Genomic DNA, 16,864 nt, shown 5'->3' with positions numbered 1-16,864 from the left:
ATTTAAAATTAATTGGAAAACTATGGAAAATAATATGCTGGAATACTGTTGTACTTCAATATTGAATGTTTGTTATAATAATTTCAAAGATAGGTGTTTACTTAAGCACAGACACTGTTCCTCAACAATATCATTGCTTATGGAAATCATCCTCAAGCTTGCTTGTTTATTTAATTACATTTCCCAACTTACTTCCCAGAAGCTCAAGGTGGCATCCAGGGCCCCTCCCCTGTTACCTCACAACAACCCTGTGAGGTAGGTTAGGCTGAAAGATAGTGACTGGTCCAAGGTCATCCAATGTGCTTCATGGCTGAGTTAAGATTAGAAACAGGTCTTCCCAGACCTATTCAGACACTCTAACACAGCTCTAACAACTACACCACACCACTTTGATTTCTGCTAGTGCCCTTGTTTTATTTCTGCTGCATATAGTTTTGTCCATTCTTCCTTTTCTGCATATAGTTTTGTCCATTCTTCCTTTTATTTAATATATGCCATTCAGGATACTCTTCATTAATCATGAAACATCCAGGTTATTGATTGTATAAGAATGGTTAATGATGCCATGATAAAAGAGCTGGCAAGAGAAAAGAGCCATCTCTTTGTATAGGTTTTGTGCTAATCTTTCCCTCATAGTCTTTCAAGTTATCAGTGTACTTAAAATGATTTGTAGTCTATCTGATAATGACAGAAACTTTTATTCTCCTGAGTGTATTAAGGCTGCCAGGCTCCACTTCCTAACTAAGAGTAATCTAGTTATTCTCTGATTGTTTACTCACTTGTCGTCTCTGGTCAGAAAATTAAAACATTGGTGAGGGCAAATGCTGCAGCAGTATCTCTCTTCTGTTCTTCAAACCAGTTATTTTCAAACATTCTCCGTTGGAGCTTAGAATATTATTTAAAGGTAAAACTCTTAAAAGTGTATTCATGTTTATTGATAAATCCATCATGAGAATATTAATTCTTTTAGATTGTAAGCCTGTGGGCAGGGACTGTCAAGAAATACTTTTGTAAGCCACCGTGAGAGCCTTTTTGGCTGAATGGCAGCATAAAAATCCTTAAATAAATAAATAAATAAATAATTGCACAGAAAGGCTGTTGATTATCTAAACTATTTACTTTCCACTTCAGTACACATTCTTGAAAAGCATTGAGCTGAAGCACATCTTACTTTGACAAGTTATGTAAGACATACTTTTTTTCTTTTATGAGATGTGTTTTTAGCATCGTGCTACAGTACTGTTCACATTCATTGTGAGATGTCCATTTTTTATCACAATTATTTTCATATCATATAGAGATGGCAGAACCTTTTATGATGCAGCACAATATATTTCATACTAATTTGGCATGTCCAAGTTCAACAGTAATCAACATTCTTATCTTAATGGAACCAACTGGGGCTTTTTGGTCTTAAGGTAAACTATCTGTTAGCATTATGTGCATAAGCTGCAGCAAGAGCACACCAAAGGAAATTGGAAGCATCTACTTCCAGATTTATACTAACCAGAGCTTCCCATTTATTAGTGAACTCTGGTTAGTTTAAACTCTAATTAGTTTTTTTTTAAAAGCCAGGATCATAAACCACAAACTAGTTTGACCTAACTAATATTTGAACTAACCAAAATTCCCTGAGTTCAGATACAGTGGAAATACAATCGCTTCTTATGCATAGAAAAGATGAGGACGAAGTATGTAATCCCTAAACTCTTTTAAAAATGTTAACTATTGAACTAATAACATGAAACTTGTCACCCATTATCTACTTGCTAAGATCATGCCAAATTTCAAAGTGATCTGCTAAAAATTGCCACAGGGACAACAAGTTAAGTAGGGCTGAACGTTAGCACTTTTACCCTTTTTACTCCAACTTTTGGTCAGGCATATCATATATTCCTTTCAAAATTTGGTGAAAATTACTGATGTACTTTATTCAGGCTTGTTGAGGAAGGCAATGTGCCATTGATTTGGTGAATATCTGAGCAGGAGTTCAAAACTTATTAAAGATTTTTTGCCTGGTTAAAACCTGTGACATGCATACTCCAAAAAATCTTTCTGAAGCTAGAATGCTGCCAGTACTCCACTGTTTGCAGAAGGGGTCTTTGTTGCAGAGGGAATCCAGTGGACTCTATGTGCGTGAAAGAACAATTCCTTTAGATATAGAATGTGACTTCTCAGAGTCAAAACTGTGTGTTACTACTTGGGTCAAGACCCTAGTGTTCAATGATGTGGGGGCTTTATCACTTTGGCTCCCTGTAGAATGCCTGGAGCACAACCAATTTGACCATTAGGAGCTGCCATAGGAGATTCTAGGGAGATGTTTTTTGTGAGGTGATTCTAAAGAAGAGTGGAAAGATTTGAGAGAGGAAAGAGATTGGAAAGACTACAGGGAGAGTCACTGAATAAAGCACCAGAAGAGAGAACCGCAGGCAAATATCCTCTCACAGTGTTCACCCAGCAGCAGCTTTGAAGCCAGAGACTAGCAGATTAAGGTTTCCAGTGGCATTTCAGCCCAAAGCTGCATAGCAGTAGACAGGCCTGATAGGAGAGATGCTGTATTGCTCAGTATTGCTGGATAATGACTTTATTAGACTCAATCACCTTCTATTTTATGTTTTGTTTTGTTAAGAACTTAATTGTATCTGTTGGAAGAGAGAGTGGGATTGACAAGATGGTAATGATCAGTTCTCTTTTCAAGAATCTGGGAAGTTCAAAGGTCAAAACCCTTGCCAGTTTAAAACCAGAGTTAAAGCTATATTGTGTTGGATGAAACTCCGCAAAGCCAGGAAATAGGAGACAAAGACCTTAACAGACAGGTCCAGTGATCAGTGATAATCAAAGCACATTTTTGTTCCCTTTGCTTGAACATGAAGCTGCTGGGAGAAATCATCTGGAGTTTGCGGTTTATTTTTATTTTATTATTTTATTTATTACATTTTTATACTGCACAATAGCTGAAGCTCTTTGGGTGGTTTGAATCTCATCATTATGCTGATGATTCCCAGTACTATCTCTCTCTTTTTAACTGGTACCAAGGAAGTTCTGAACCATTGTCTGGATGCAATAATAGATTTGATGTGACCAAGAAACTTGAGGTTCAGTTCAAACAAGATGGGAGTCTACTATTGGTCTGTAGACAAGCTACTCTGGGATTTGGAGTGCAGATGAGTGTGCACTCCCTCTGAATGATCAGTTTCTTAATTTAGCACTGCTTCTGGACCTGGCATTCCTTGTGGAAGGTCAGGTAGCTGCTGTGACAAAGAGTGCCTTTGCCCAGCTTCCGTTGGTATGACAGTTACACTCCTTCCTGGAGAAGGCAAATCTGGCCACTTTCTGCTTGAGACTACTATAATGTGTTCTACATATGGCTGCCTTTGAAGTGTGTTTGGAAATTGTAGTTGGTGCAAACTGCTGCAACCAGATTGCTTTCTGGTGTGCACTTTACTGACCATATTACACCAGTCCTATACCAACCGCGTTGGCTTCTAGTATGTTTCTGGGCAAATTGATGTTGGTGCTGATTACCTATAAAGTCCTAAAACAGAGGTTGAACTTCAGACTCATGGGCCAAATTTGGCCAACCAGGATTTCTCATATGGACACCCCCCTTCCCCTGCCCCCAACCCTTTCTCCCAATCACTGATCCTTTGATGGTTTCCTGGCTTTTGTGCAGTTTGTTCACCTTTCTAAAAGATTGAAATGCCTTTCCTAAGGCTTAGTTATTGGCAATAAGAGGTTTAAGCTAAAATATGCTAGCATATTGGCCCTGATCCATTAGTCTCAGACACCCCCTTTGTCTTTTTCCCCACCCACCAGTGGAATGTGTCCCCCAAGTTGAATTTGTCTCTCTTGCTGAAAGAGGATTGAAACCCCTGCCCTAAACACTTTGGGGCTAAGGTATCTGAAGAACCATTGTCCCTGTATGCAGCTGCCTGTAGTTTAAAATCTGTATCAGAGGCCTTTTACATGTCCCATCAATAAGAGAGGCTAGGTTGGTGGGAACATGGGACAGGACCTTTTATGTGGCTTCTCTCGAATTCCATCTCTAGGTAGGTTAGAATGGCTCATGCCTTTTTTAGTTTTAGAGAGGCTGTTAAAAAATCTTTATTCTACCTGGTGTTAGTGATTTTAAATGTAAATTTGCTCGTTGTTTTAAAAGATTTTCCTCTCCTGTTTTCATTTGCATTTCCCCAAAGGGAGGTTTTTTGGTCCAAAATGTGACTAATAAATAATTTTGTAAATATATAAATAGAAGGGCTATAGTTTTGAACAATTCCTTGCTTTGTATAGGATTTTAAACCTCAAATCCTGTATAGGATTTGAGGCTAATTGCTGAGTTCAGTCTTGCTTTATTTGGCTGTCAAGAATGTGTGCATTTTAAATCTCTTCTCTTTATTTACAGGCTTCTCAATGCCAATAAGATCAACTGCCTGAGGGTAAACACATTTCAAGATCTGCATAATCTCAATTTGTTATCTCTCTATGACAATAAACTGCAGACTATCAGCAAAGGGCTTTTCACACCTCTCCAATCAATTCAAACTCTGTGAGTATTCAAGAATATTGCATATAGGTTCTGCCCCCTCCTGCAATAGATGCTTCCTATTGATGTTTTCACAGATGAAGGACATACCTGATCCCATAATCCTGTTCCAGTCTTTTAATTCTGAGTAACAATTATTTTGAAGTAATATTGTGTCTGTCTGTGTGCCAGAGGTAGAGACCAAATACATGCAGCAATTCCATTCCACAGGTATTGAAGTATTGAGAACTTGAGGAATAGAAAAGGGGACAAAGGGATGGAGGAAAAAGGGGTGTGTGGATAGAGCAGATATAGAAATAGGAAGTAAGATGGGGGAAAGAAGAGAAAGGATAAAAGAACAATGGGGATTTCTGACAGCAAATTGTAACTTTTTTTAAAAAAAGCAAAGATTACGGCTGTAACCCTATCTCCACTTTCTTGGATGTAAACTCCAATTGAACTCAATGCAACTTGCTTCTAAGTATAAATCTATAGGAATATGCTGTTAGCATATTGTATTTCACTTTCCTTACTGATTCAAGACATCCGTAGAATTTGAGAATAGATTATATGTGGCTGTCGGCGATAAAATCAGAATCGAGTAATACAGTCACCTTTTCATTGCAATGCAGCATGAGAGAGAAGGTTTTCTGTTGTGCAATGGCCCTTTTTCGAATTACTGGTAGTGGCAGAGAGATCTGTTGCTCTATGGTATTGGCCTGTTGCTGCTGCTCACGTTGCTAACCCTACTATTGAACTTTGATTTGATCCAGGATACTCCAAAGCAAGCCTGATGCGCTGCTGCTGCTATTGAGCCTCATTCTACCAGGCAGCAGCCTGTGAAATCATATTATTCATCTCTTCTTATATTGCATGTGCATTCCTATTCCACAGAGAATTGGTAGTATGAACAGAATTGCATCTAGTAGACATGTAGGCTAGGAACCAAAGACAGAGTAGGTGCAATGTTTACAGGTGAAAATTCACCAAGACAGAGCTTTGCTTCCTGATTTCATTGTTACAGTTCGGTTGCTAAATATTCCAGCCATCATGGATTGTGTCCAACAGTGACCTCCTGCCAGTGCGTTGGACACAGCTGTCATATCAAATGCCCCAGTCTCCTGAATGCTTCCACAATCTGATCCAAAGAGTTTACGGAACCTTTTGAGCAGATTTGGGGGGCTGCAAGGGGAGGAGAGGAAGGAAACACAAGCAGAAGCCAGCTGACATAATATTGGATTTAGCCCCAAGTAATTTAAAAATGTGTTCCAAAATCAGGAGCCAGCGTTCCCACTAAATATTGGATTTTTTTAAAAATAATAATACTAGCATATCCTTTTCTTGCATCTTGGTCTTAAACTGCATTCCCTAAGAAATGCTCTTGAAGGCATTTAATGGTTTTATGTGACTAAAGTGTTCAGTATCAATCAGTATCAATCCCTACCAAGAGCTGAATATCTCATGGATAATGAAATTTCATTTAAAATTACATTCCCACTCTCACTAAGTAAACATTACATATCATCATACCATTTTTGGTCATGTAGTCCCTGTTAAAATATTATTTCTCAAAATATCAATTTGATATATTTTGTGTTTTCTTTGTGTCTTACAGTGAAAGATGGTATCAAGTTATAAGGATTAAGAGAGGAGTCAAATTGTTTTATTTTTATTAGATATGTTGTATATACCATTTTGACAGTTTCTTGGATAGCCGTTCATCACAATGGTATGGGAATTTATTTTTAAAAAATAAGCTAGGCTGCTTGGCTCCATCCGAACTGTTTTTGGTTAAAATATTATTCGGAAGAACTTGGTGAGGTCAAAAGACGGGACTTTGGGTTGATTTTCGTCTCCTCCCTGTTCCCTCACCAGCTTGAACAGTTGAAACACTCATCGTGTAACTGTGCCCTCTGTTATTCGGTAACCAAAGCCATCTAGACTTACAGATTCTTCACACAAAATGGGTCATTATATGGAGCAGCTACCACAGGGAAACCACTTGAAACTTCCTCAAAATGGCAGCCACTCTATGCGGTGAGCCATTTTGTGTGTATTAACTTGCCACATTGTCCATGTATTTTCTTTGCACTCTGCAATCAAACATTCTGAGCATGGAGACAAACCACACAGTGCAACCATGTGAGAAACTGGTGCACGTTAACAGCTTGTTGTTGGATCAATGGCTGCCATAAAGTAGTAGTGTTTTTTGTGTGAAATGACCTTGAGATACTTCACTTGTTTATATCACTTTTTAATATAATAGGAACATTTAAATATATATCTAAAAATGGATAGAAAATTACTAGTAGTCAATGAAACAATAATTAAAAATAACAAATAGCTAGTATTGTCATACATAATTAGCTCAGGTGAATATAATAATTGTAAAAAGTGCTGTATCTTTTGGAGTGATTTTATATCAGGCGTCATTATCATCTTTTTTTGCTCTTAGAAATATATCAAATAAATAAATAAAACATGTTCCCCTATTTATTCATTCATTATATGAAACGATGGAACAGCCTCCAGATTCAGCATAGTAGATTTCTCCATTGATTAAACTTAAATCAATTTTGTCCATAAATGTGGCAGAAGTCCTTCAGAGCTGGTATGAGTTTCTAATAAACATTGGCTTGTTATATTTTACCCAATTTTTATAGGTATATTAGGTTCTTGTTTCCTTAAAATTCTATTAATCCAATATATTTAGATTTTGATTTCACTCTTAAGACAAGACTTCTGATTCATCTGTAGTCTTTGCCTTCTCATGTAACGCACACTAGCTTACATATTCACAATCTGATCTCTAGAAAGCTTTAGATTTGTGGGGGGGGGGGGAACTTATTTTGAACATTATATTTCTAAAAAGATGCATTTCTCTGCAATGTCAGATTTCCTGCTGAAAATTATAGCTTTTGCAGACAGAGGATTTGTGCAGTTTATAAAAGGGCTTTGCTGTGTTAATTTTTGTTTCCTTCTTGAAAAGGCTCACTGCAGAATTAATGAGCTAAAAAAAATAAGATGGCTCACAGAATTTCCCCCATTCAAGTGCAGCTCCATGCAGCTTCCGCCAGGCCTGGTGTATTGGAAGCTTATTCAATTACTCTACCCTTCAGTTTTGTGTTTGTAAAAAACAATGATGGACCACCGTGTCACAGGTCACTTCTGGTTAAACATCCCATCCCTCTTCCAGGCATTTAGCTCAGAATCCATTTGTGTGCGACTGCCATTTGAAGTGGCTGGCTGATTACCTGCAGGATAATCCAATAGAAACCAGCGGCGCTCGATGCAGCAGCCCACGTCGCCTTGCCAACAAACGAATCAGCCAGATCAAGAGCAAGAAGTTCCGTTGCTCAGGTAATTCATTTATCCAGACTGTACTGCACTTTCAGTTCAGAAATAAGCAGGTCCACAGAGGCTGCTAATCAAATCTGTAGGACAGTGTTTGCTATAATGGATATTATGTAGCATCTTTCTAAAATTAAATTTGAGAAATTGGATTAGACCTCCAGAAAACCTATTTACCTTATGCATTAAAAGAGAAACAAACCTTTAGCTTGCCTTCTTATTTATTTATTTATATTTAAAGATAGGCTATAATTTTAAAAGAATGCAATGCTGCCTTAAAAAGAAATACGGTACAAATGATCGCTTGTGTGAAGTGTCTGGAAAAAAGTTTTTGTTTTGTTTTTAATTTAAGTAATGAAAAAAATCTGATGTGCTTCAACCAAATCTAGAGAGATTTGCTCAGTTCATTAATTTTAAAAAAATCTCTCATGAACCAAATAAAGGTTTTGTTAGGAAAGCATGATGTAAGCTTGCTTTAGTTATTCTGTCATACTCTCACATGTGACATTTCAGTGCAGTATGCCCCATCATGTAATAGATGTGGAGAGTGTTGCAGAGGTCTCTCTTTAAATTGTGCTTTTGGGCAGGCGTGGAGCACACTACTTCCAGAGAACAACAATAAAGAATGAAAAAATAGCAACAAAAGATAGACAAGTTGTTTGGAGACATGCGTGTTCACCACTTTTTAAAGACTAGCAACTTGTGTGCTCACATGAAGGTGCTACAAAAAGATGTCACAGGCCCCAAATAATGAAAAGCAAAAATATATGAAAGAAAAGGTTCACACAAGCCCACACAATGTACACAACCCTCTTGCCAAAAACAGCCTACTGGCCACAAATTGCAGTCTAACTGGGACTCGGTAAAGTTCCTGGTATTGGCTTGGTCTGCAAAAATGGGAGATTATCAAGCTTCTGACAAATCTAGAGAGAAAGGGTGTGTCTCAAAATGCTGGAAAATAAAAAGTTTAATGTGTTGCGGCCCTGAGATTTTTGGGGCCTGTAAAAGAGATAATACCCCAAATTAAAATATCCTATACATAAGTTGTTGGGCATGTAACAAACTATTAAAACCATAGGTAGATATGGACTGGGTTTGGATGACATGGTAGTCAATGGTGGGTTAAATAGTCAACGGTGGGTTGTTGTGTTGTCTGTCAGGACATTTTCACATCATGGTTGGCTATGTGTCTGAGATAACGACTGCAAATAACCAACACTGTGCAGAGTTGATCATCTGAACAACTGTTGTTTATTGTGTCTTGCGTCGGGCACCCATGACTATTTCATTGCACACAGTTGGTTATTTTTGGCAACTAAAGAGTCCCCTGGCAAGAGTGACCAAAGCAGCAGCTGCCACTCTAGTCCAGCTGCAGAATGCGCAATGGCTGATGGGATACCAGCAGGAGGACTGAGGGGGAAGAGAGTGGGGGGGGGGGTGTCAACCAAACAGCATTGACTAAAAACTCTACACTGGCCTTAATCCACATTATGGTTGATTATAATCATGTCATGTGGGAAGTACCCCCTTGATAATCAACTGTGGAGTTGACTATTAACCAACCATTGACTATTGTGTTTTCCAAACGCAGCCATGGATAGCAATGATGGCAAAATGTATCTCCACAAGTTGCCGTCTAGCCCCATTCCACACTGCCATCATTATAGAAATTATTAGGCAGTCTCAACTAGAAGTATCATGTTTTCCCAGCTCCAAAAAGTTAGGGTGTGGAATGTATTATTTAGATGGTGTTTAATCAATGAGCCTTTGTGATACAAAATAGTGGTTGATGTACATGCAATAGTGGTGCATGTACATTAGTGATGTACATGCATAACTAATGGCTGAAACAATTATTCAGGGAGAAAAGCAGTTGTTAAAATCCTGTGTATGATTATTGTTTGTGAGCTAACGGGTGAAGATTGTAATCGTTCAAATGCTAGCTAAAATTGGAATGGTTAACATTGAGCTACAGCATTTGATGAATATTTTAATGCACATTATATCTAGACCCTTACAGCTGACCAGAAGTGTTTTATCTTCCAGGCATAAGCAAAAGGGTATTGCTTTAAGATATCAAACACTGTCACATTCTGCTTGTTTATATTGTAACTTCCTTACACATACATGATTTCTATGTGTAGTGGTATACGATAAGATGCATATTCCAGGCAAGATTCAAGAATAGCTAGACTTTTTTATATGATGGAAAATCATTAACTGGATTGAGAAGTAAAAAAAATACTGTCATCTTGCTGTACTTTCACATAAATATGAGCATCATTACTTTTTTGTTCTTAAAAGCAGGACTATGATTAATTGTGTTCCTGACAACAAAGACAGGTGACAGAAGGCACTATCTTTAATGTGAAGGAGACAGACACATGCCCTTTGTCTCCTCAATACATCATCATAAGCTGCTTTTTATCAATACAGTAAAAGTGATGTGATTTGTTCATAAATTTTAGTTGTGCTTGCAAAGTGTTAAATTTTCAGGGGGCTAAATCTAACGATCTCATTCCATTAGATTCTTGGAAGGTCTTTGATCCAGTGGAGGGTCACCCAATTCAGATTTGGAGGGGCACAGAGGCCTTCAAGGGGTACGGGAGGGGAGCAGGGGAAGGTCCCATTATGTGAGCAGAGCTCTGCTTGTGTGACATTATATTTTTCCTCTTTTTTTACATCTACATTTTATTATTCATAACAATTTAGAAGAATATTACACCTTTGAAAATCAAAATCTCTTTTCAGTCTAATTTTCATAACTTTTACACAATAGAAAAATATCTCTCTGTATTGATGAGAAACATTAGTGGTTTGTTGGTGAACTTCCCTGTATATTCTTAACAGGAAAGCATGTGGATTAGAACTGTTTTTATCTACCAATCAGAACTAATCAGTTACATTGAGAAAACCCTTAGAAAGTTGATTTTATTTTAGCAGCCAATGCTTTCATCAATTCCAGGGGACGGTGAGGAAATTAAAATATAATATTGGTTTGCACTTTTGGGACTAAGAGACCCAGAAGAAAAGTCCTTTGGTGTTGTTAAGTTAATTAAATTCCTTCATAAATTTAGACAGCATAAGACTGATATTCTGCGAGCAAAATGTTTAATTTATACTTAGGGGCAATGCATTATTTTTAATAAGAGTTTCGCATATAAGTATTAATTTTTAAAAGGACTGAGATTTATAGCCTTGTTCTTCAGACTATGGTAAGTGAAAGAGCAAGTGAGACAAAATGAACATGTCACCTTTTCTGAGATTTTACTCTTAGGTTAGATAAGAACAAACTAGATGTTGCACTGCATCTGATACTGAATACAGATGAAAGCTTATTGCCCATTGCCTTAAATATAATTATCCAGCAAATCTCCTCACAAATTATGTTATTTCTCCTCTACCCCACTGGATTGTTTCAGTTTTGGTAAGTCAGAAAGACAACAAAAACTATGGGTGAGCAGTCTTCAGGGTTGCAGCTGAGATGATTATGACCAAGAATTAAATTAATTGACAGTGCAATCCTATTCGTTTACATTCAGGAGTAAGTGCCATTGAATTCAGCACAACTTACTCCCAGGTAAATTCATATAGGGTTGCAGCTTGAAGTTACTTAATAAAGAATGATAGTAAATGGAGGTACTGACTGCTAAAAACATGTCTTGTTATGCATGGTGATATTGGCCACCAATTTGGATGGCTTTAAAAGAGGGTTGGATAAATTCCTGGAGGTGAGGGCTATCAATGGCTACTAGCCCTGATGGTTGTGTGCTTATTCCAGTATTAGAGGCAGTAAGCCTGTGTGCACCAGTTGCTTGGGAACATGGGTCAGAGGGTGCTGTTGCACCATGTCCTGCTTGTTCATCCCTGGCTGATGGCTGGTTGGCCACTGTGTGAACAGAGTGCTTGGCTAGATGGACCACTCCGGTCAAGGAAGCTCGTAGTCTTGGCTTTATATTTGATTCCTCGCTCTCCTTTATTCCTCATATCGAGGCAGTAGCTAAATCTTGTCGTTTCTTCCTGTATAATATTGCCAGGATTAGACTATTTTTGTCTGTCTCTTCTGCCAAGACTCTCGTTCACGCACTGGTTATCTCTCGGTTGGACTACTGCAACCTCCTTCTCTCTGGCCTCCCCTCAGCTCACATCAGTCTGCTGGTCTCTGTCCACCACTCTGCCGCTAAGATCATCTTCCTGGCCCGCCGCTCTGACCATGTCACTCTGCTTCTGAAATCTCTTCATTGGCTTCCAATTAACTCCAGAATCCAATATAAACTTCTCCTGTTGACCTTCAAAGCTTTTCACGGTCTAGCTCCTGCCTATCTCTCCTCTCTCATCTCACACTATTGCCCCGCTCGTGCTCTTCGCTCCTCTGATGCCATGCTTCTCGCCTGCCCAAGGACCTCCACTTCCCTTACTCGGCTTCGTCCTTTTTCCTCTGCTGCCCCTCATGCCTGGAACGCTCTTCCAGAACACTTGAGAACTACCAACTCAATCACAGCTTTTAAAACTCAGCTAAAAACTTTTCTTTTCCCTATAGCTTTTAAACATTGAGTTTGTTCTGACTCTATACTGTTAGCTTCACCCTACCCGGTGCCTGTTTACACTTCCCTGTGCCTGTTTGCATTCTCTTTCCCTCCTTATTGTTTACTACAACTTTATTAGATTGTAAGCCTATTCGGCAGGGTCTTGCTATTTACTGTGTGGTCTGTGCAGCACCATGTACATCGATGGTGCTATATAAATAAATAAATAAATAAATAAATAATAATAATAATAATAATAATAATAATGATCCAGCATGACACTTCTTATGTTCTTATGTGAGAGGTGGCCTTTTTAGACATTATACCTGTTAAGGTCTACCACAGAATTTAAACAGGTAGAGTATGGTGCATTTGCCTGCAAACACACATTTGTTGCATTCAGGTATATACCTAAAAATGTAATGTGTGAAGCTGTCCTTAGAATTAATGTTTTCAAATGGAAATGTTTTTGTAAGGTTGTTATTTCATAGGACACAGCAAGGAAAGGGTGATAGGAACTTAATCCATATTTTAATGTCTTGCTTATTTCAAAGAGGGTGTAGTATTTTTCTCTCTCATCTTGAATGAAAGAAAATCAGATTATTATGTTTGATGGAAAATTCTAATATTGCCTGACACTATATTGGGAAGTGAGGCTACCCTGCAAATTATTAGGTTTTGCACAATGTATTTAAGCCCTCTGCGCTTGGACAATTTTAGAACCCAAAGGAGAATGTTAGACAAGGGGATATTTTCTAGCCACAACCCTGCTGTATATTCAAGGTGAATGAATATGCATTCTCCCATGCCTTCAAGAAAAAGAGAGAATGTTCTGCCACTTTCAGTAACAGCTGTAAAAGGACGTAGTAGTCTTCTGCTGCACCTGCCTGGTGGCAGCCAAGCATCCAGTGAGACATGCCAGTTCTGTTTCACCAGAGGCTCTTCTCCTCAGCAAGCTGGTCTGCTTGGCATTTTTTGATTAAGATAACTGCCATGCAGCTTTGTTTTCTAAGGGGAAATCAAAAGGAATCCAGCAGCAGATTGTACTTGTTCAATGGTAGCCCGGTGTCGCTTTAGAATTGGCAGGGCTCCTTGATTAGTGTGCAGCTCTACACTGTGTGCTGCCAATGGCATGAAAAATATCGCTCCACTCTGAGAAATCAATTTCTCTCTCTCTCTCTCTCTCTCTCTCTCTCTCTCTCTCTCTGTGTGTGTGTGTGTGTGTGTGAGGTTTATTTTTACTCCTCTCTTTCTGTCACATTTGACTAGCAATTGATTGATCTGCCGATGTTCTGTTGTTTCCTTGCTAATGAAAGAATGTTTAAAGGAAACAAAGTCACTGAAGCTTTGCCCTCTCCTACCATGAGAATAAGAATTTGTTTCCCATTTGAAGCTCTGATAATCAAATGCATTTGCTCAGTATCTGCAAGGTTTGATTCTTGTATTATTTAGCTGATTTAATTAGCTGTTACAAGTCCAGATAGTTGTCATACACACCACTAACACAACTAACAATGAAGGTAGGACAATGAACCATCTGCCAACAGACATCGCTCTCTGTCGGATGCTGTCTCTCATTAATTCAATCCAAGCAGCATAGGTACAAATGTGGAAGACTGACACCTAAGCACCTGCATATTTAATGACACTTTCTTGTAACCTCTATCATTACGGCCGTATTCTTTGTCAGAACATGCTATCCTCCTTTTATCAGCCAAAAGCATTTATAGACGAAAGCAGGTTTCTACGGTATTTTGCATCTCTGCTTGAGTTTTCAGCAACTGTTTGCATGGTGGTGTCATAGGTCCAACACACTGTCAAGTGCATAGGTTGTTTTTTGGTATATTTCCCTGAGTATGTATGGAATGCTACTGTACAAGCCCAAAAACATTCTACTGTACTTTCTACCAAATTGAAAAAGAGCTTGACTATAACAAAAGATGGATATTATACAAGTAGCATCTAGTTTAGCAACAGTTCTAACAGAAGTGACTCTCTGTGTTCCTACAGATTTGTTCAACTGGCAAAATGGTGTTTCCTTCTTGCATAAAATAATGTAAAGGAAATGCAACTAAACATAATCACAAAAACCCTCTAAGCACTACTAAAGCATAAATAAAAATAAAGCAAATTGAAAAGAAAAATACAAATATAACATCCTGTGCAAGCACCAAGTGTTCATTGTCCTTATGATGAGGTGTTTTTTTCATGCATCATAAGATCAGGACTCCTCAAATTTACACTGCAAATTTTAATCAGTTTTATACTAGTTTAATTATTATGGTTTCCCCGAAAGAGTCCTGGGTGTACACTGTTAAAGATCCCTAGAAACAACAATTTCCAGGTTTATTGGGCAAAAGTAGATGACCGCGGCAGTCCTATAGACATTTACCTGGGTTTCCCTTAGACATCTGATTGGTCACTGTGGGAAGCAGAATTCTGTTGGATAACTTGGGCCTTTCAATTCAGTTCTTATGGGAGTAAGCCAGGGGTGGTCAACTTGTAGCCTTCCAAATGTTTTGACCTACATTTCCCATGATCCCTCACAATTGACCATGCTGACTATGGCTGATGGGAACTGTAGACAAAAACATTTGGAGGGCACAAGTTTCCCACCCCTGGAGTAAGCCCTGTTGGATCTTACTTCCAAGTAAGCATGCATAAGTGTGCTGTAAGAGTCCCTCACTTTAACTGTAGGCTGCTTCACACATGACCATCTTCCCACATTAACTATCAGATGTAGCAAAAAAGTAAGTTATTTACAGTACATGTACATTGTCACATGTGACAAATGCAGACGTTTGGTTTACCTGATTACTACTGTTGGGAAGGTGCAAGCATTGGGTCCAGGAGACACTGATTAGTGGTGAAAAGCATGTAAGGTAACTGGGAACGCAGAACCTTTCTATCCATTCACATTTCTTTTATGTCAGAATTGTCTTTCTGATGACTCTTGGTGTTGCATCTGATAAGTGACATGTTTGGCCTGAAGTCATTCTTTGCTTAAGGCAGGGCTCCCATGCTAGTGCTGCAGTGTATGTGAAGTTTGTACCATGTACATTTGGAACTATAATACTATCATATAGATTCCAATACCATGTAATAGTGCCAGTCCACATGATGACCCTGTTGTAGACACTTATGTGGAGTCCACACCAGATAGAAACTTTTTTTTTTGCCACGGCAAAGTATGAAGTAACATTAACAACTTGGCAAGTGTTTTGCTAGTTTTTGTTGTATTTGTTGACAATGGTGTGCATTACTGGAGTGAAACTGGATTCTATGTCTCCTGCTGTCACTTCTAGAAAACCTAGCTCAGCCTTCAGCCACCTGGCAGCCTCCAGATGTGTTAGATTACAACTCCCAGCCAGCCTTGTTGTTGTCTAACAAATCTGGAGGGCACGAAGTTGGGGAAAGCTAACCTACCTTGAAATCAATCTCATAGCCTCCATGAGATTTATTTTCCCTTAAGCAGAACAGCAGATACAAAGTAATGAAGGTCTGCTAGGTAAAATACAGACCTGAAATAGACTATACTAAAAGTGTCTTAAAAAATAATAATTATAAGCTTTCTCATTCCTACCAATCTTTTTGGAAATGCTAAATGACATGCACTGGTACCAATTGACTGCTGCTTCATGAATGCTGGGTAAAAAGTTCTGAAAATCCTAGATTGACAATATGGGAAGAAGACTAAAATGTTAAGCAAAAGTATGGATTTCTAATCAAAGTTTAGTCAAATATCAGCCAAGAAACCAATCAATATTATAGATTCTGTTCTACGAACGAGCATTGATGATACTCTGTATGTCAGAATACAATATATTATTTCTCTGATGTGCTATTTTTTTAAAAAAAAAAAAGAAGAAGAAGTGGTATTTTAAAGGGAAAAACCCCAAGCACCACCAAATGCTGATTATCAAAATAATCATAATAACATAATAAATTTAACAAAAATGCTTTGCTCCTAAGACAAGCTAGTTTCAAAAATTGCTACTGAATGGACTGGTGAATAACAATATTCCATGACTGTGTTAAATGCTTTGCTCCTAAGACAAGCTAGTTTAAAAAAATTCTACTGAATAGACTGGTGAATAACAATATTCCATGAGTATATTAAATGACAGATACTGTAGTTAATGGTGGTATGGATGTTGTTCCCAATTTGCTCATGCTTACTGTATATAACCTGTTGAACTTTCATTGAAGGCTGCCAACTGCAAATCTTTAACAAGATTTCGATCGTAACTGCTATGCCTTCCAAAGTTTCTGGTTGTTGTTTTCATACCACTAACAGTCTACTACAGAGTGTGTGTTTTTTTGCAATTGTAACAATAAGTATTGACTTCTTGAACTCCAACTCCTTTATTCATGGGAGAAGTGGACAGCAGCTCACAATGAAATCTCCAGCTTATGCTTCTCCATGCTGCTTCCTCTCAACGCTCCTCTCTCTTTGGCGGCTGCC

General features: G+C 38.3%; 1 protein-coding gene across 1 annotated transcript in view; it reads left to right on the top strand.

Moving 5' to 3' along the window:
• Window positions 1-16,864, top strand: part of SLIT3 (slit guidance ligand 3) — a 538,785-nt gene that overhangs the window by 372,825 nt on the left and 149,096 nt on the right. Inside the window, exons 13-14 of the mRNA XM_063120567.1 lie at window positions 4,403-4,546; window positions 7,719-7,882. Of these exons, the coding sequence (XP_062976637.1) occupies window positions 4,403-4,546; window positions 7,719-7,882 (308 nt within the window). The remainder of the gene's footprint in view (window positions 1-4,402; window positions 4,547-7,718; window positions 7,883-16,864) is intronic.

Source organism: Elgaria multicarinata, chromosome 3, assembly GCF_023053635.1.
Source record: "Elgaria multicarinata webbii isolate HBS135686 ecotype San Diego chromosome 3, rElgMul1.1.pri, whole genome shotgun sequence".
In the NCBI taxonomy this organism is placed as follows: domain Eukaryota; kingdom Metazoa; phylum Chordata; class Lepidosauria; order Squamata; family Anguidae; genus Elgaria; species Elgaria multicarinata.
This window is presented reverse-complemented; position numbering and strand designations above follow the sequence as displayed.